The 20,610-nt window shown below is 39.9% G+C and overlaps 2 protein-coding genes across 19 annotated transcripts in view; both read left to right on the top strand.

The window, feature by feature from the left end:
• Nucleotides 1–4,723, top strand: part of NHS (NHS actin remodeling regulator) — a 346,600-nt gene extending 341,877 nt beyond the window's left edge. For all 3 annotated transcript variants that reach the window (XM_025437620.3, XM_025437614.3, XM_025437623.3), the window contains one exon: nt 631–4,723. In XM_025437620.3, coding sequence (XP_025293405.1) covers nt 631–1,240 — 610 coding nt within the window. In that variant the 3' untranslated portion in view covers nt 1,241–4,723. The remainder of the gene's footprint in view (nt 1–630) is intronic.
• Nucleotides 4,724–5,851: 1,128 nt separating this feature from the next.
• Nucleotides 5,852–19,967, top strand: SCML1 (Scm polycomb group protein like 1). Of its 16 annotated transcripts, none has more exons than XM_049107558.1 (8): nt 5,898–5,999; nt 10,562–10,710; nt 12,012–12,092; nt 12,762–12,839; nt 15,616–15,720; nt 16,113–16,650; nt 16,802–16,953; nt 18,342–19,967. In XM_049107558.1, exons 2-8 carry the CDS (start codon nt 10,681–10,683, stop codon nt 18,474–18,476), a joined length of 1,119 nt encoding a protein of 372 aa, XP_048963515.1. In that variant the 5' UTR covers nt 5,898–5,999; nt 10,562–10,680; the 3' UTR covers nt 18,477–19,967. The 16 variants fall into 16 exon arrangements, with proteins under 16 accessions (XP_048963512.1, XP_048963515.1, XP_048963513.1 ...); XM_049107556.1 differs by lacking the exon at nt 5,898–5,999 and adding an exon at nt 6,167–6,350; XM_025437657.3 differs by lacking the exon at nt 5,898–5,999 and adding an exon at nt 6,169–6,350 and having other exon boundaries at nt 12,765–12,839.
• The last annotated feature ends 643 nt before the right edge of the window (nt 19,968–20,610 follow it).

Genomic DNA, 20,610 nt, shown 5'->3' on the forward strand with positions numbered 1-20,610 from the left:
AGTTGGCTTACTTATACACTGCTGACGTTACTAAGCAGCTACGGAAAATTGTCTTTACAGCCAAAAATGGACTGATGTATTTAAAAAGTCATGTAAGAAATTTTTTATATGGAGAAATTTAAAAAGTAGACAGAAAAGCAATAATGTACCTTCCCCTGACACACACACATATCCATCACTTGAGCCTGTCCACCAGCAACCTATGGCTAATCCTGTCCCATCCACACTTCTATCATCTTTGCTCTTCTGGTACTCACTGGAAGTCAACCTCAGACATCAGAGCATTTTATCTGTAATGCAGAGACAGATTTAATAAGAGAAAGCCACACTCCATCACTGCCTATACTCTAACTGGAAATCAGACAGCAATATTTTCTTATACTCTTGTAAAACATCCCAATAAGTCTTCTTCTAGAACCTCTAGCCTTCACATTAGTCACTATGTGAAATGGTCATTTATAGAACCTAATTTATATCCACTGGTTATTGGAGAATTTTCCTCAGGCTATGAGTGCTATAAGGGATAGGAAAGTATCTCACTCCTCATCGTGTGCATGTGCATGAATGTGACTTAATACTTTTAGTTTCGTAAAAATGTATGCGGACCGAGATTTTTCCTTTTCTTTAAAGGTCGAAGAGGAAAGTACTTGGAAGAAAAGATTCTGGGGATATGTCTGCTCGAAGCAAATCAAGAGCTTCTCTTGGCAGCAGTAGCAGCAGCAACGCTGGCTCTGTCACTTTGCCCAACAGCAGCGTGACCAGCCCAAACAGCCAGAGGTCTCCTGGCCTCATCTACCGAAATGCCAAAAAGTCCAACACATCGAATGAAGAGTTTAAGCTGTTACTCCTCAAGAAAGGAAGTCGCTCAGATTCTAGTTACCGCATGTCTGCTACTGAGATCCTGAAAAGTCCCATCCTGCCCAAACCTCCTGGAGAGCTCACAGCTGAATCCCCACAAAGCACCCAGGAGGCCCATCAGGGGGCACCTGGGGCCGAGGCTTTGTCCCCACTCTCTCCATGCTCCCCAAGAGTTAATGCAGAAGGGTTTTCCTCAAAGAACTTTGCCACCTCAGCAGCAGCAAGGGTGGGACGCTCCCGAGCTCCCCCTGCGGCCAGCAGCAGCCGCTACAGCGTCCGCTGCAGGCTGTACAATGCACCCATGCAGGCCATCTCTGAGGGTGAGACAGAAAATTCTGATGGAAGCCCACATGATGACCGATCCTCCCAGAGCTCAACATAGGTGGTCCAGGGCCAAGCTGGCTGTCAGAGGCCAGAACCCTTAGTCATATGAGGATGTAGGAACAGAACAGAGGACTGGGGAGAAGTCAGCACACCATGGGGTACCATCACTGCTTACCAACAAATTCCTAAATATTTGCTGGGGAAATGGAAGATGGTATTTCTTGATTGTTTTCCATGTTTTTAAGTAGCTGCACTGTCTTTCATATTTTTCTTTAGCTTAGTTTGATTTACACAATCTCATTCCTTTTGATAATATAGAATTTGAAAATGTCTGCTTTTCATGAAACCTAGAAAAAGTTTTCCCAGAGCTGCCTATTCAGAAAACAAAGCCCTCACTGTCATAATTCTTAAGAAGATGAAATTACTCTGGAGGTTTGGTATTTTTTTACATTAAAACGAACTAAAACAAAATTCAGAAGAAAGAACTACACACATGTAAATACCATATTTTTGATAAAAATGTGTAAATAGATTTATCAATGACGAGTGGACATGTGGCCAATTATCTACCACACACCAACTGTTTATAGAACACAACAAATAAAGTGTAATAATTGTATTCTGTGAATACCATTTTCATATAAAATACCATATTTAAATGTCCACCAATATGATTTTCTGAGTGATAAACCTCAATTATGAATTTTAAACCGGTGAAATAAAGAAAATCTCGAGGTCATATACTGAAATGTGATTAATTTAAAATAACGAATTCAGACCTAACCATTTTTGTGACAATTTGCAGTACCAAACAAGTGAATAGTAACACATGGCTATGATTTGCCATGTGGTAATTTGGACAGAATGAAAAGCATGCTTTTGATTTTTTTAATCAGAAAAATCATCATTCTCAACACAAAGCCCTGGAGAACAGATTTGACAGTGTCATTTAGACTTAATTTTTCAATGGATTGCTTTAAAGAGAATGAATAGGGAAAACAATAGTTAATTTTAGGTTATGTTTTATATTAGGCTACTGGGGACATAAATAGTCATAATCTAATGACTATCCACTCCTTAAACAGTTTAGCAATTAGCTCCAGGTTCTTTAACTAACAAAAATAAAATATAAGCATGCCACAGAGCTATTGATTTATCAGTAAGTACCTGCAATGAGTTTTCAGTGAAGCTTTCTCTCTGTGCTGATGAGATTCATGCTACCTAAAAAGTAACAGAAATGACACTGTGAACAATATAGTTGGGAAATAGGTATGTGTATATGCATTATTTATATTCACTGTTAAACTGGGAATGGGGAACAGCTCTGGTTCACAATGCTACATACAAATGAGTTTTTGTCTGATTTTACTATATCTGCTTGATGGCAAAAGGGGAGGGTGGTGGGTGGGAAAGGAAATGTCAGGGCAAGTGCTCTGATAAAATGAAGGCAGGGAAACAAGCTGAATTACTTGAAATTACTTGAATTTTCTTGTCTTAAAACTGAAAAAAAAAGTAGTTACAAGTTGAAATCTGCAAATGGTTCTTACACCTCTGATTTTAACATGAACTGATACTAATGTTTGAAATGATATGTCAGAAATATAAGCAGCTATGTACTTAGAATATGTTTTGAATGGAACAAGGTAGAAAGTAGAGAGAACTAAGAAGGGATATGGCCTATAAAAGAATAGAATGTGATTAGAATGATAGAACAGACCAGAGTTACCAAGAAATTGATAAGCAGCTGGCTTTAAGTTTATGCAAGTGGTATTTGGGAAAGTAGGATGTGTGAAAGGGGGTTTGTGGCTTTGGTTTCAATCATACAACATGAAGGAGAAAGCCTGGTCTAAGAGGATGCTGTCTTTCAATAGAAACACTTTCTAAGATGTTATAGATTGAGAATTAGAGAATCTGATTGCTGTTGGTTTTTTGTTTGTAAAGAAAAAAAAAGTCTGGCTTCTTCTATTTGTTTTCACTATCGAATTGTATTTCTTAATTTCTTGTCATCCTTGTATGTAAAATGGGTGCTGGGGGTGGCGGGGTAGAGGAGGGAGAACGTGTGCGTGTGTGGATGTGGGTGTGTGGGTGCTTGTGCTGGGATAGATAAGCTACCGGGTAAAGGGTACATTTGAACATTTACAAAGTGTTATACTTTTTATTAAAAGAAAAATGTTTGGGGGTTTGAAAAAAATGGATCATCATTTCTCATTGGAACCCATTAGTCAAAAAAACCAGCATGGTTTGACACCACATGGGAACATGAATAACTTTTTCTCATGCTTTGGAAAGTACACTTGGCAAAATTTTAAAAATAAAGTTTTTAGACAAATGTGATAAGAAACCGTCATTTCCAGTCACAATAGGTGATCTTTTGTAATTTTCATAAAAGCAGTTCGTTTGCAGTATGGCTTTTGTGTAGTTAGGGGTTTTTTAAGCGTAAAGAAAGGTATGTGGGCTTTAAAAGTGATTCTAAATCTTGACTAGGAAACACATGAATTGGCTTTAATAAATATGTCACCTTTTTATTATTGACATCAATTTAAGTAACGGTACCATATATTTTTTAAAATACATACTGACTTGAATTGTGAGGCAATAAAATTCCTTCTATATGTAATGATCACAGAACTAACCCTTATAATATAGTTTTACTTATTTTGTTTACTCTAAAAATCTATAGCAGAGTTTCTCTATTTTATACTTCATAGATTTAAAAAAAATAACCCAAATAATGATGGATTTTAAATTCACTGTGGAAAGAGTATTGAGTAACAAACTGAGTAAAAAAAAAAAGTAAGGAATTCCTTAGTAATTTGGAATATTCTACATGGCTTTATTACATAGCATATAAAACCAAGAATTAGAGGGCTGTCTTCAACATCACTGCCGTTTTGAAGCAGGGTACACACATTAGGTATTGTGAAAAACATCAATCCAAACTTTTCTTCTGTTGTTTGCACTGATGCTAATTTTTTGTTCTTTTATGTTTATATAACTCTATGTTTTGTGGGGGAAATTTTTTTCCTTATTTTTTGGTGGGTTTTGTTTTGTTTTGTTTTTGGCTAAGTAGAGGACATGGACTAGTTGTAGCAAACAAAACACAGTTTGCTCTTGCCAAAGGTCAGTGAGTGAGTACATTTGCTGCAGTGATGGCAGATTTAGAGAACTAGATCAGGACAAAGATTTAAAACTATAAAGAAGGTTACAGTGTAACTATTTTGGTACTAGAACCAGTTCATGCTGGCCAAAAAGACAATGGTTTATGGACTTGCATCCATTTTGTATTTTTGTAATATTTGTAAATATGGACTTTTTAAATTGTTGCAGAAATGGTTTCTTTTGTAAGATGTTTTCAACGTTTACATTCAATTCAAGCCTTTGTATATTTTAGAGCTGTGCAACACTTTAAGTCTTGTATTTATTTTTAGTAAAAATGGTGACAGTTTCATTGTGAACCCCTCTCAAAAAATGTACCAGAAAAGTTTGATTACCTAGAAAGTGTGTATAGAAACTGCAAATAAACGTGACTGCAATTAAACAACTGGTTTTTCTTGAATTATGTAATTGCGTTCTTGGGGTTTCACAAACAGCACGTGTTTTATAGTGACCTAGACATAAAGGAAGGGGACTACTATAACAAAAGTATAAGCAAAAATAATAATAGTGTATAATGGGCTTTAATCTCATTTTGGGTTTTGTGGGAGTTTTTTTTTTTTTTTCATTTTTAAAAAAGTAATGTCTACACCCATCGTGGGGCTCGAGCTCACAACCGGGAGATCACACATGCTCTACTGACTGAGCCAGCCGGGTGCCTCTCTAATCTCGTTTTGTATTTGAGAGGAGAAAGAATAAATTTCCAGTTTCTACTATACTTTCCTCTTAGCTCCTCTGTGAGCCAAGAAAAGATTTATTGCTTTATTTTAAAATATTCACCTGCTTTGCTTCTGATACTCAGACTGTGCCTCCTTCTGAAGATGGGCAGCCTCGCACTGAAAAATGTCAGGTACCCTTTTTTACATAGTAAATTTATGTGCCAGATCGTGTTCTAAGTGCTTTGCTTACTCAAACTCGTGGACTCCTCACATTGTGCCCATTTTACAGATGGGGAAAGGTAAGCACAGAGCCATTACCTGACTTGTCCAAAGCCAAGGAGCGGCTAACTGTTGGGGCTGGGGTTAAGAACAGTAAATCTGGCTCTCGGGTCTGTGTTACCTCTCCATGAGGTAACAACTTTTTAAAATAACTTTCCCCGGGGCAGCCCCGGTGGCCCAGCGGTTTAGCACCTGCCTTCAGCCGAGGGCGTGATCCTGGAGACCCGAGATCGAGTCCCATGTCCGGCTCCCTGCATGGAGCCTGCTTCTACCTCTGCCTGTGTGTGTGTGTCTCTTATGAATAGGTCAATAAAATCTTTAAAAAAATAAAATAACTTTTCCCGCTTGTACCAAACCTCCACAACTAAGGCCCCGTCCCCTTTGCTCCTTCAAATTCCAGCAATGACGTGAACACCTAGGATAGAGCCAAGAGTTGACATCTGTGGCGGGAAGGGTAGGGACAAAATTACATTTAAAAATTTTTTTTTCAAATAAACCAATGACAGTAGCGAGGCCACGTGCCCGCCAGCCTCACTCGGCTTTCTCCACAAAGCGTCTTCAGTGCCGGAAGAATCACGCGCGCGCATGCGCTGGCGTCCCCGCGCAGCCGCAGAAGCGCCTCTCAGCATTGGAAGCTCGCGCACATGGTCTAGTGCCGGGTCTCAATCCCACCGGCTTTTGCGAACGGAAGTCAGAACTCGAACGCCCAGCTACCGACGCTCGGAGGTGGGCACTGCCGGTCGCGGGGTAGGAAGCAAAGCCCCTCCCCTCGGCTATCTCCCTAGCAACGTCCCCCTCCCCAACCATTGCGCAGGCGCCCGCGGGATTGGTTAAGAGCCGCACGTATTGGAACCCGAGTGCCGCGTGCTCCCTGGTGCGCGCGATAGTTCCGGAACTTCCGGTGTCTTCGAGGTGGAGGCATCGCGTGACAGAACCCGACTTCCGGTAGGAGGATAGCTTTTGAATCTGTGGTAGAGGTAACGGTTTTTGGCCGTTGTCGCTCCAGAAGGCTGGATTCGTCTACTGGTGTTGCGTCCTCTCCGGAGGCCGGTGTGTCAGGCCATGATGCAGGAACAGGTCTGTTAGCGGCACTGCCCCTGCCCTTGAACTTTCTTGTCTCGGTGTGCGCGAAAATCCGTTGAAATACGATTTGGCTTAACGGTTGGGGAGCTCCGGGGCGGAGTGGGGGGCGGGGCGGAGTGGGGAGCGGGCCGGGTGGGGGCGGGGCGGCGGGGGAGCGGGGCGGGGCGGGACCGGACTTGCCTCAAGCGAAGTGAAAGGACTCGCTCTTCGGAAAGCGTGAGTCTACGCTTTAATTTCGGTAGCGCTCTGAGGGGTGGTTCAGGGTGGTTTCCGCCGCCTGTCCCGGGAAGCCGGCGCCTAGGAGCTTTGGAGATTTGGCCATTTTTTGAGTATTGTGCTGACTTTCTGAGACAAGTAGATCCTCTCTCGTCCCTTCTTTTCCTCAGCGGAGGCGGGGGGTGGGGTGGGGCGAGAAACTACCCAGACAAACTTTATATAGAATTTTGAGTTGAAAGAATTTAACGAACTGGAACGCCTCGGTGGCTCGGTGGCTCGGGGGTTCGGCTCAGGGCGTGATCCCGGGGTTCCGGGATGGAGTCCCGCGTCGGGCTCCCTGCAGCGAGCCCGCTTCTCCCGCTGCCTGGGTCTCGGCCCGTCACGAATAAATAAATCTTAAAAAAAAAGAATTGGTGAACTAGAGAGCTGATTCGGTGAAACATGTTTTTGAGATTGAAACGTTGATTTTTGAGGCTTTGTTGGTAACCTCGTTTGATCAGTGACTGTTCATTCTTACTGGTTTATTGTAAATACGTAAACGAGGCGAAAGAAAATAAAGATGTGCGTTGAGCACGATCGTTTGGTAACTTGGTTAAAGATCGCTTCCTTCCTCTACCTGGCCCTCCCCAAATTCGGACTGTTTTAGGGTTTTAAACTACTTAATGTCAACAAATCGTGATATTATAAGCAGCTTTTTGCACGGTGTTTTATAAAAACAGGGCATGGGTTCAATTCAGTGCCGGGCGTTGGGATACAGTCTGTGCAGCTTTATCTTACGTCTGGCAACTTTGGGGTCGCTTAAGTTTGATATGGACACAGGAAAGGCTCGTTTTGAGAGTTTGGACAGGATTTTTAGAAAATGATTGTTCCAGTGTATTGACACAGGATTTATTTTTTTAATTGGGTGTTGTAGTTTGCCCTGTTTTTGCTGTGTATATTTTGCAGTGGTTTTCTGGTGAAAAACGCTGTTTTCATCCTTCATATTTTCGATCAATTGATGGCAAGTGAATTCTTCGCAACTTTGGAAGCAGAATATTCAAATGACTTTTGAAAAATGCCTTTGAAATGCCTTTAATGTCTAAAAAACGTCTTTTTAAAAACTAGATGGTTTCTTGTTCTTACGTTCGTTATCGAGAGTTTAGGTTTTCTATCATAAAATATAAATGAGCTTCATTTTAAGTAAACTCGTTTTGCAAGATTTTGAGTTTAATGAATTATATTAATTAGTTTTGCATAATCCAGGCATGATTGGGCTCTAAGAAAGCTTTGCAGAAACTATCTTATGTAAAGAATGGAAAGGAACTAAAATTGATGCTGTGCCTGCTGTGAACCAGACATGATACTCTGTGCTTAACTGTGTCATTCAGTTTTACATATTCCTGTGAAGTAGATATTATTCTAACTTAATGAGTTAAGAAATTGAGGCACAGAAAGGTTTGCTTGGAGCAAAATAGCAAATTTTGCAGTTTGAATTTGGATCCAAGTATTTTTTAAAGCCCAGTTCTTTGCATTATGTCCTGGTATTTAAAATTTGTTTACAGGGGGCACCTGGGTGGTTGAGTGCCTTTGGCTCAGGTTGTGATCCTGGGGTCCTGGGATTGAGTCCCACATATGGCTCCCTGCGAGGAGCCTGGTTCTCCCTCTATATATCTGCCGCTCTCTGTGTGTCTCATGAATAAATAAAATCTTTAAAAAGTAATAATAAAATAAAATTTGTTTACAAAAAAAATGGTTGAGGGGCATCTGCCTTAGGCTTGCTCAGGTCCTGGGATCAAGCCCCAGGTCTGGCTCCCTGCTCAGAGGGGAATCTGCTTCTCCCTCTCTTTCTCAAATGAATAAATAAAATCTTGGAAAAAAAATAGTTGTTATAGCTACAGCGTACAGGGGCAGTGTGAATGAAAATTACATTATGACCCTGAATATTTATTGTCCATGTGCTCCATGACAAATAGTTCTATTGGGAGGATGTTATGAATACCCAAATGATAAAATAATGGTAGTGAACAGTGGGTGCCTTTGCTATGCCAGCCATGCTTTTAAGCACTTGACACTGTATTAATTAATGTAATCCTCATAACTTCATGTGAGGTCTGTACTATTATCCCCGTATTACAGATTAAAAAAAAAAAAAAAGCACAGAGCAGTCAAACAGCCAGTAAGTGGAGGAGCTAGGACCTAAAACCCAGGTATTCTGACCCAAGCCTGAGGTCTTTATGCTATTTGGTGTTTCCCTTTGTGTAACAGTTACCTCAAAAGCATTATTGTGTGAGCTTTCTGGTACTTTGAGGAAAGCAGTGTCCACTTCCAGATGGGATGACTTAGCACCTTTCCTTTGTGGAGATAGAACTTGAGTTGAGCTTTGAAGTTGAATAGGTTCTTCTAGATGAGAACCAGCAGGGTATTGTGGGTAGAGGTCATGAGAGTGAGAGGTTCAAAGAGTGCAAGATTGGTGATTTGTAAATGTGCCACAGAGGTAGAAATGTCTGGATTCTAGTGGTGGACTCAATGAATGTTGCATCTATGTCTAACTACAGCCAAGTTTTAGTTGCAGTGTCATTAATCCAGTGGTGGTGTAAGTTGTCTATAAAAGGCCGATAGTAAATATTTTAGGTTTAGAGCAAGGGGACAAGTGGTAAGAGGTGATCTCACTTGAGGGATGTGGAGGCTCCTGACTGTGTGAGGACCTTGTAAGCCATAGTAGGAGTTTGGGTTTTATTTTGTTGTCAGAGAAGGGATTCCAGGTGATTTTAATAATGAATAAGTCAAGCCCATAGACTCTGGAGCCAGACTGCACCACTTACTAGCTATGAGTCCCGCATAAATTATTTAAACTCACTTAGCCTCAACTTTCTCTTAAGAAAAATGGGGGTAACAATAGAGCATGCCACATAGGGTTATTATCAGGAATATTTAATGAGGTAACACACATCAAGTGCTTAGATCATTGCCCGGCACAGAGTCGGCTGTAAAATCTGTATTTTACAGGTATTAATATATCTGTACCCTGTGGTATATTCTAAATTTTCTATAGTGAAACATATTTGATGAAAAATTACATATATAAAACTTAAAAATTGTTGGAAGTACGATGAGATTATAGGAAATACTATTAGAGTTGGGAAATTTGAGTTCAGTATTCTCATTCCTGAAGAGTTCAAGTAGAGGTACAAGACTACTCTGCAGTGTTCTTTGTCAGATCTGTAAATTGGGGACTGCTTACATAAATGATGGCCTATCAGCAAGATAGGAAATGAGGACATTGTTAAAGTGACTATAGTATTTCTAAAGGTATTGGTTTGGAAAGACTTCTCCCATCATTGATTACTTTAGCCTGTTTTGAGCTTTGGATCAACTGACTTGCACACTGTGTTCTCTCTTTTGTGTCTTTTACTCACTTCTTTATGGTTGTGAGATTCATCCTCGTGTGTAGCAATAGTTGGTTCATTCTCATTGCTGTGTAGGCTTCCTTTGTATAAAACACAACAGTTTAATTATTATTAGTCTTATAACCAGAATAAAACAACCAGTTTAAAGCTACACCTCAAAGTGGAAGGGTTTTTTTTGGGGGGGGGTGTTCTTTGTTTTTGTTTTTGTTTGGAAGTAGAGAGAGCATGTAATTGGGAAGAGGCAGAAGGAGAGGGAGAAAGAATCTTTTTTAAAAAATATTTATCTGAAAGAGAGAGAGAGACAAATAGCATGAGCAGGGGAGGGGCAGAGGGAGATAAACCCAAGAAGACATAGGGCTTGATCCCATGACCCTGAGATGGTGACCTGAGCTGAAACCAAGTCAGATGCTCAACTGACTGAACCACCGAGGCATCCCTGAATAAAGGTTTATTCTAAATCACTAATGGAAGTATTATTGTTTTGTCATTCTCTAAAATTCAGCCAGTACTCCAATTCACTTTGAGTTGGCATTTGGAGAACATATTCCTATTAAGTTTATTATGGTAATATGTGAAGTAACTTTTTTATGTGTTGCTTTTCAGGAGTAGGTGGTTTACCTGCCCTGGGTGACCAGGCAGTTTCACAAATAAGTCCTCCAGCAAGCTTAAATATAAATAGGCCCAACTCAGAGGAAGTGGAGTGCTGCTGTTGCACAAAAAAGATGTCTAGCGGCTCCAGTGAAGCTGATGTGGTTTGTATTTCAGATTGAAAAATCTGTCTTTGTTCTTTTCATTGTGCTGTGTTTCTTTTCTAAATTTAATTCAATGAAATGCAGAAATAACAAGTTCATAAGTTTTGACAGTGATCTATAAAGCTTCAACAAACATTCATATATAGGTTTTTTTGTGAACAGATACTAGCATTTCTCTCAGGAGTTGAATTGCTAGTTCATAGAGTTAATGTAAATTTATGAAAATCTGCCAGTCTTTCAAAATGGTTGTGCTATTGTACAATTCTGTCACATCCTAGTATTTTTTTTGATTCCTGAAGGTGAGTGAAAATATAGATTACTAAACTGTATATAATTCGGCTTAACAGAAAAAGCATTTCTTTACTTAAATAAGGATGTGGGTATTAATGCTACCTAAACACTATTGGCAATTCTCATAACTTCTATCAGCCCCAGTATCTTTTCATCTTTGGAGTTAATGTTACTGAGAATTTCTTTCTGACATAAATATGTGGGAGCAGTTTGAAAAGCATGAGGTTATATACAGTATATTTTTATAAGAACTAATTTATAGCCCATTCCATATTATTTTGGTTATGTTTTTTGAAACAAAGACTATATAGCTTCTATCTGTCTTTATTTTAACATTATTCATATAGTTTATAATTCATTCTTAGAATGCTATTATTAAATGAAATGTAATATTTCAGGTTATTTATTGTGTATTTATTTATACCCTATCCTATTCCAAAAAAAAATGTTTTAAGGTGATAGAGATTAATTTATCAGGAAAAATAGGTGCTTAAATGTTTCCTATTTTGTCCACAGAGTGGCACTGTTGGATTATTTAAAAATCAAAAGCTTTGTAACACACACACACACACACACACACACACACACACACCCTGTTCTCTGTTCATGGTTAGAAATAACTTGCTTTTCTCTCTTTCTCTCTCTCTCTGCTTTTCTCTCTCTCTCTCTCTCTCTCACACACACACACACACACACACAGTTCTTTGTTCATGGTTAGAAATAACTTGCTTTTATAGCAGTTCTGGTGTCAGGTTACTAGATTAGTCTTTCTACCCTGAGGTACTCAAGAGGTTAATAAGCTCAATGGAAGATTTTATCTTAAGTGTAGTTAAGGTAATGAGAAGACAATTTTTCAAGTACACCTTCTCATGTAGTAGTATTTACAATGGACGAAGGTCCTTTAATATCCCCAATAGGCTTTTGAAGCTTCTTAAAAGTGAAATTGAAGTCCTCAGTTTCTCTTTCAGTTCTGTCTTTCATCTTTCCTTTTGTTAATACATCTTCCTTAGATAAGAACACGAATACCTGCTTATGATGATGATAATACTGTTCTTTATGCATATGAACCAAACACTGCATATATCAATAATGTAAGTAATGTTAATTGCCATTTGCCAAATATATTAACACTTAACCATTTTAAAGAAAAAAGTTTAAATTCTTCATATACTATAGAGTTCCTCTAAATTCACACAAAAAATATTGGCCTCTACTGAATTTATTTGCTTCTTTTCATTAGACAGTGACCACTTATCCATTTTACCTCCCTTTTCTTTATGTTGTAGGAAGTTCAGGGCAATTTATACTCCTTTTCAGTACAAAACTCAAAACCTAGGTCCTTCTGATATAATAAATTCCTATTTCCTCTCTAAATCAGCAGTTATCATTTTCATTCTCATATTAATGTGCGGTTTTATTTTATTTTGTCGCTACTTTTTTTTTAAGATTTTATTTATTTATTCCTAAGAGACACAGAGAGAGGCAGTGACACAGGCAGAGGGAGAAGCAGGCTCCCCATGGGGAGCCCGATGTGGGACTTGATCCCAGAACTCCGGGATCATGCCCTGAGCCGAAGGCAGCCGTTCAACCACTGAGCCACCCAGGGATCCCTTGTCTCTGCTTTAGGTTAAGACTTCTGAACCCCTTTGAAAAGTTGGTGAAAAATAAAAATTTAAATAAATAAAGTGTTTTTTCCTCCTAGGATTCAATTTAGCTCTTACAAAAGTAAAGCATTAACTATTTAACTTTTAAAATATTAGCAGGAAAACGCTATGTCTGAGACCTCCTACAACGAAGAGCAGCAAAAAACAGTGCTGGACGTCCTTACTCACTGTCAGGTACAGAAGTTCTGTCTCTCAAATGTAGATTTCTGAAATACTATTTTAAAATCCCGGTTATCTCATATAAAGTATACAATGAATTGAAATTTTGCTGTATCAAATTCATTATGATTATCCCTTCATTGTGATGATTTTTAACAATTTCTGGTTAGAATAGCATCTCCAGGTGAAAATCTTGAAATACCAGTATGTACATCTGGTAGCTTTGTTTTAAAAGCCTTTAACTGAAAAAATGTATGTCATGTTGTGCAATATTGAATTAATTTCCCCTACAAAATCTTTAAAGGAAATTGCCTGATATGGATAAAACTTAGTATGTGCTGCCTAAATGCATTGCTGAGATATCTCAGTCAAAAAAAAATGGCAGCTCATCATTCTTTTTTTTAAAGTATACCTTATATCATTATGAGGAGATTTTGTACAAGTTAGCGTGTCAGTAGAGATTGATAAGTATAATTATCAAGGATTTGGTAGCTGCATCCTCTAGAAGTAGTGAAAGTTTATTTTTTTAAAAATGGATGTTAAGATCCAAAGTTTGTTAGTTAAAATGAGCTACCGTGCCTAAGTCCAGAATCTTTATCAATAAGAGTGATAAAGAGTGAGTCTTTATCATTCTTATTGAGAACAGAAGTGGATGGCTTCGAGGGAACACGTCAAGTCTTTGGGGAAGGATGTCCAGATTGGGGGGGACGGTTCTGATTTCAGGCAGGGCCCTCTCTGGCCTGCCTCCTGTGAGCATCCACAACACCCCTGGCTAGGACGGCTCTGCCAGGGCCTTCTCTTTGAGCGACTGTATGAGATGTGGTGGGCCAGAGCGTGGGGGAGGAGAGATGCTGGGGGCCCTAAGTCAGAGCCCTGAAACGGACCAGCAGGGAGCCTCCCAGTTTCTTCCAGTGTGTGAGCTCTCTCCTTTCTTCAGCCCCTGTCCTCAGAGGGCTAGACCTGTTGCTGCACACTTCCAGCTTTTCTTTTTCTGTCCTTGCCCAGAGTTCTCTTTAGGGAGACCCCAGCCCTACACAGGCTGGGAAACAGAGAGGGCCCTGTGGCCTGTCCACTGGCCTGGGATCGGGCCTCTCCCTCTCTAAGGCTAAGTTAGCTGGCACTGCTCTGCCTCTGAGCCTCTTCCATGGGCTGGGACACCTCCGTTCGTGAGTGGCCCGCTCCTGCACCTTGCGCCTCTGGCTCCATTGCTCTGCCTACCCTCCACAGCTTAAGGCCGCCTCCTCTTTGGGCCTCCCATCTCTCTTCCTGTCATGCATTCTCTCTCCTTCCCTTAAAAATCCAGCTCTTTGAACATCATTTATGTTCACCGGCTAAACATCTGACTTCCGATGTTCTCTCTGTTTGGGTAATTTTGAATCTACTGTCCTTCTGCCTTCTCTGCCCTTCCCTGCGTCTTTACCTAGTGAACACCATCTTGTCTTTTAATCCTCAGTGTAGACGTCTCCATTGAAAAGCCTGCCACCACTGCCAGCCTGGCTTAGGTCTTGCTCTTCTACGCACACTTAGCCTCCCATTCCTACCTGTGTCAGAGCCATCAGAGGCATAAGGATAGTAGGAATATTACTGGATGATTGAGCATTACTGGACCAGGGGTTGTGTAGTACTCTTGTCATGACGTTAATATTAATAACCATACCACTGCGCCTCACGTTGTCCTCAAGGGAACTGGGGGAGAGATTTCTCATCTCGATTCTCTACATGAGGAAATTGAAGCACAGAGAAGTTAAGGAACGCGCCCAAGGTCACACAGCTGAGAAGCAGAACTCTGGTCTTTGCACCCGTGTGTTCCCCGAGAGCCTGCACTGTTCACCTCAGTGCTGTCGGCTGGAGGGTCTCGCTTATCATGCATCAGAACCACCTGGAGGGCAGACAGCTGCCCCCACTCAGAGTTCCCCAATTCAGTAAGTGGAGGGCAGGAGCTCATGTGTTTCCGACAAGCCAGTGGGTGACTCGTGCTACTGGTCTGAGACCACACTCTGAAAACCATGGCTCCGGGCTGCCCATCACTTTATTGAAATCTCTCCCCAGCTAACACGGGGAGCTCCTTAGGGCAGGATCTGTTGGTTGTCTTGTTTCCTTTTTTTCCTTTTCTGTCCATAGTCCTGGCACCTAGCAAAGCCATTCTGATAGGAAGTAGGCCCTCGGTACGTGTTTATTTATTTGAATGAATGAATGAGGAAATGGTTCTGGCCTCCTGTGTAAGTGTATTTTTTTCTGAGCATTTTGAAATTTCTGAGTATTTGAAGAATTCTCGGGTTTTATTAGTCACATACCTGGTTGGCTGCGAGGGGACATGTCCTGGAAGGTTTTGTAAGGTTGTTGATTGCCTGATTTCAAAATACTTTGAAGTCACAAGTCACATCTGTTATATTTGGCTCACTGTTCTTTGCAGAGTGGAATGCTCATTGCCTGTGAATTCACACCATGATTAGATGGAAAGAGGTTCTTTGGCTTTTTAGCAGATTTGAAGATTTCTTTCCTAAAATAGCTCTTTCGTTGATCTAAAAGGACTCCATCATAAATGTGGTGGCTTTAAGAATGATGGGACGTTTACTTTCTGGTTTAGAGCTTCATTAAATGCCTGTATGGCATGGAGTAGTTGAGTAGGAGGCTGGGGCTCCTATCTCAGCTGGCTCGGCTCGGCATCACCAAAACCAGAGATCTGGTTCTGACAGCTTGAGAACTTTTCTTTGTTTCTGGCAGTCAAAATTGGGCTGCTTTGTTGTGTTACTTTTGAAATAGAAACTATTAATAGCTTGTGTTATAATAGGTCATCTATGATGCTATTCAAAACCTGGATAAGAAATTTGATGTCATTCATGGAAAAGTTTCAAAAATCCACCGTTTTCGTGCAAAAGCATTGTGGCAAAATCGCGTGAGTGTTATAAAAATATTTTCACAACTGTAGTAGACCCCTCATTTCTAAAGATGCCAATGAGTTAGAAATGAGAAGGAACTATTAACTAAGTGATTAGCAACGCCAGTTGATTCTTGCTGTAGCAGGCAGAAGATGGGAGACTAAAACTTGTTGGGAAAATGCTTAAGTTTAAGTTTGAGAAATGTATGACAATATTTTTATGTTTAAAACCACAATATATAAAATTCAGTTAAAGTGTATGGTTGAGGAAGAACAAAAAATCATATAATCAAAGTAGAGCATTAATCTTTAGTAATATAAAACAGTGTTACATGAAAAATAAATTTACATTTACTACTTCCTTTTTTACTCACTGACAGTTGGTTTATGCTGGGTTTGTGTCATTTCAGAAGCCACTTGGATATGCCTACAAAAATTATAGTTACCTGCTTTCCAGAAAGATCAAATTCCAGAAAATGAGAAAAAAGGAGCCTCCTTCTTCATTCTCTTACCCTGAAAGTTATAGCCCAACTATGCCAGTAGAAAGGCCCACAAGTGGTTCCCCACCCAATATTATAGGATCACCTTACCGTTCAGAGGTGGGGTCCCCAGAACAGGATCGAGAGTCATTCCTCCAGGAGCAGGAGCCAAACCTGAGCCAGAGTCCGCCACCTACCACCATCTATTCTTCACATTCATTTCAGCCATATTTCTCATCTAAAAAGCCAGTGCAGGGCTCCTCTTCCATGCCCTGCTATCATAGCCCTGGGGCCCATAGCAGCAGCATGTTCTCACCTACTCGTGCTTCCACAGCAACACCTGGTGCCATGATGGCACAAGGTGAACCCAGTCTGATACATAACCCTGAGATGATGGCTTATCCAACTTTAATGGAAAACCAGAGCCTCAACCATGCTGCCTCATCTCATTGTATCCCACCCAACTTTGGTGAGTGTGAAATGACAGATATTACAGGTAGCACTATTTAACCTATAATCTTCAACATCCTTGATGCAAGGTCATTTCTCCCTACATAACATCTCTTCTTTCAGGATAATGGTCAGGTCAAGTTTGATTTGTCTTTTTCTCCCCATTGAAGCTACAAGTTCACCAATTCGAGCTAACCCAGGTTTCCTGAAACGAGGCTTCCCTGATGACCCTTCAACCTGGTCTGTAGATGAAGTGATCGAGTTTCTGAAACATAGAGATCCTCAGACACTCAACCCCATTGCTGATCTTTTCAGGCAACATGTAATGTATATTTTGATCTGGTTTTCCTGCCATAATGCGTTTTTCTTTTTTTTTTTTTAAAGTAATCTCTATACCCAAAGTAGGCCTTGAACTCAACCACCCCAGATTAAGAGTCGCATGGTGTAGGACTGAGCCAGCCAAGTGCCCCTGCCATAATGCTTTTGAATGACCTCTATGCAGGCCCTTCAGTTGGGTACTGGTTAGTTGTACACATGGTGTGGGGGGAGCCCTATCAACTGATTTTCCATATGTGAGAAAGGTCACTTTGCCCAAAGTTAGATCCTTAGCCAATAGAGGCTGGATTTAAATAGGAACAACCTGACAAGGTGTCTTCCTTGATATGATGCCCAATGAATCCAGCAACTGATTATTTGGCTCGGTTCTGTCAACCTTATATGGTTATTGACTATTTAGGATGCTGATCCCCTCATGCCATTTGCAAAGTAACATCATGGGCTAATTTTTTTTTTAAGTTCTAATTTTCATTGTACTTTGTCGAAAAAGTGCAGAAGGTACCTGACAAAGGCAGTACTATAAGGGGTTTTTCAGGTCTTTTCAGACAGTACAGTTTTATTGTTAAACCAGAACTTGTGAAAACCAAGTAATATGTTTCAACATCAGTCAGTTAGTAAAGAATTTGAGGGAGGGTGCCTTTTGACTATCAAGTCATAGTTTTATAGTGTTTTCTAATAAAATTAGTGGCCATATATTTGATATACCCTTTTCAATATGGCAAGAAAATAATTAGGTTTTAGCATCTAACTGGCTTCAGGCAACTAATTTATTAGCTTTTAACATCAAGGCAACATATAGCACATGTACAGTTTGTATGGATGCTGAAATCCTCAGATTCCAAACTGTTCTAAGAAAGTTAATAGGCATCTGAAATTCATTTCTATCATTCATAGTTTTTAGTCTGTCATAGATATGCAGTATTTTATTCCACACAGTATTTAAAGATTGGCAGTTTGATGCCTAGGACATTTTTAAGATTTTAGGTTAGGAGCACCTGGGTGGCTCAGTTGGTAAAGCGTCCGCCTTTGTTTCAGGTCATGATCCCAGGGTCCTGGGAACAAGTCCCAAGTCAGGCCCCCCTTCTCACTCTCCGTGTCCTTCTGCCCCCTCCCACTTCATGCATGCATGCATGTGCACGCTGTCTCTCTGTTTCTCTCTCTCTCAGATATTTTTTTAAAAAAAGATAGGTTAAGTTTTCTTAAAATTCGAAGTATATTTATAAATGGTCGAACCATGCTTCACTGTACAAACTATATTTTTTAATTTTCAACAAGCAGGTGTATACTCAGAATGTTCTTGTATATGAAGAAATGACCATTCTGATAAAATGTGAGCACATTAACTAATTAATTGTCATTTCCTTCTGTCTATAGGACATTGATGGGAAGGCTCTGCTATTGCTCAAGAGTGACATGATGATAAAGTACATGGGGCTGAAGCTAGGGACAGCCGTGAAGTTGTGCCACTACATTGATAAGCTTAAAGAAGAAAAATTCTTTAACAATTAAATACATGTTTGTGTAAGTTTAGCTTGGATTTCATTCAGGGAGACAAGTGCCATCTTGGTGTAAAATCATTTTTTTGCCCTTAGAAGTTTTTGCTGTGTAGAAGGTTCCTCTAAAAATATGTTCTATCCAGAATTGCAGATCTATGTTGCAGTCTGGTCTACTATTATAGAAGCCATTTAACATGTTACTATTGGCATATTCAGACTGGGAGTTTGTTCTTCATATCAGTTTATTATTTTCATTTTATAGTTTACGAATGTACTTCATACAGGAAACAGAAACACCTCTAATTTTTGTTCATCTTTATCTATAGAACCAAAATAGCTGAATCCCAAAGAGAAAATACTAGAGATTGACAAGTTCTCTAATAAAATCCATGGGTTTTTCTTACAAGAAAACTTAAAGATGCAACTATAGATAGATAGCATCTTTCTAAATGTTTGTTACTGTAAGGTTCCGTTCATGTGCTACCAGTTTCCCAAAAGGGAAAGCCATATTATTTCTATATATGTTATATTCCTACTTAAGATTAAAAGCAACCTTACAAACCTTTCATGAAGTATTCTTACCAGTTTTTAGATAAACTGTCAGATAGAACGGTTATTTTATGCAAGTGGTACTTATTTTAAAACTTAGATATTTTGCCTAAGCTTGGACATTTCACTAGGCATTCATTGCTCACATCTCTCTGTAAAGATGCCTGTGTCCAAATACTTAAAAGATATATATTTTATTGTGTTCAAAAGGATACTGTTCCATATTTATATTTTGTTCTATAGATGAAGTATACACATAAGTAAATCTTTTCTTTTAGAATTTAAAAATAGCACTTTGTACTTCCACAGAGGTAAAGATAATCTATTTTTAGTGAGATGTTTTTATTCTGTTTACAATACTCACATCATTTGCCATCACTAGTACCTCTTAACTGACTCTTCAGGGTTTCCATACATGGAAGTTCTCTGTTTTGTGCAATGTTCCTAATTCATTTGCTTTCTGAGCCATTTGTCCTACTAAACTTTAGAAGATACATTAGTTCTGATATGTCATTTTAGACTTTATTTTAAAAACTAGAACTTTTAAGAGAAACATGTTCATTGTTACTGTTTTATTATTTATTATCTTATATAACATTTGATGTAGTATTTATAAGCTATAAGAATCGGTGCTAAGTGTATTAGCCATTTGTTACAAATGCCAATAAAATGTTCACCAGGGGCAAAAATGTACATTTTCCTTTTTGAAAACCAAATGTACTTTATAAACAAAACCAATTATTTACTGGGCACATGATTTAAAAGGTGCTTTTTAATGTTCATTTATGTTATTTCTTTTTAAGACAAGATTCTATCTTAAACTTGATCTTCTCTCAAATTGTTTGTGTGAAGATGCTGTGCCCAGTTGAACAGTCCTCAGGTGTTTGTATGAATACTGTGTTTTACAATTTTCAGATTTTAAAATATAATAAAGTTTTAAAACCACAATAATGAATGTCACAGTCTCCACTTTGACTTTTTTTGCTTTCACTGCATGACATTAATGTACGAATTTATTAGAGTTGATAAAGAAACGCTTTACTAAGTGTGTGGTTTTGTGTCCAAATACTTGCCCTCATTCTACAGTTAGGCTGATCCCTAGCAGCAAGGGCTGATCTCTTGTAGGGCCTTAAACTAGACCCCAGGGGAGCAGTACAGGGTTCCATCAGTGAGCTTTGTGCTCAAAACTTGTGGCTCACAATGGTACTGATGATGCAAGTGTGCTAGAAAATGACAATGGCCCCCACAGATCCCATCACCACCCCTGCCCCGGAGTGGGGGGGAGGAGGGGGTGTCTACATCTGGCTGGCAGGACCTGGCTGCCCTTTTACTCCTGGGGGCCAGGAGCCATACTGCCTTTCTGCTTTCAGCTCTCCCAGCTTACAGGGTGGAAAAGCCTTAGAGGCTCAGGCTTTTGAGGTTGAATCGCCTTCAGTGTGACCCCTTGCCCCCTCCCCTACGCCGTGTCTCTGAAGCCGGAGATGCCTCCCGCTGCTGTAGCATGGCTGCTGGTTCACTGGAGACGACAGGGCCCTCGCTGAGGCTCCAGGGCTGATGCTCTAGTGGCTGGGACGGGGATGTCACTTTGCCGTCTGGGG

This window comes from Canis lupus, chromosome X (assembly GCF_003254725.2).
Source record: "Canis lupus dingo isolate Sandy chromosome X, ASM325472v2, whole genome shotgun sequence".
NCBI lineage: Eukaryota > Metazoa > Chordata > Mammalia > Carnivora > Canidae > Canis > Canis lupus.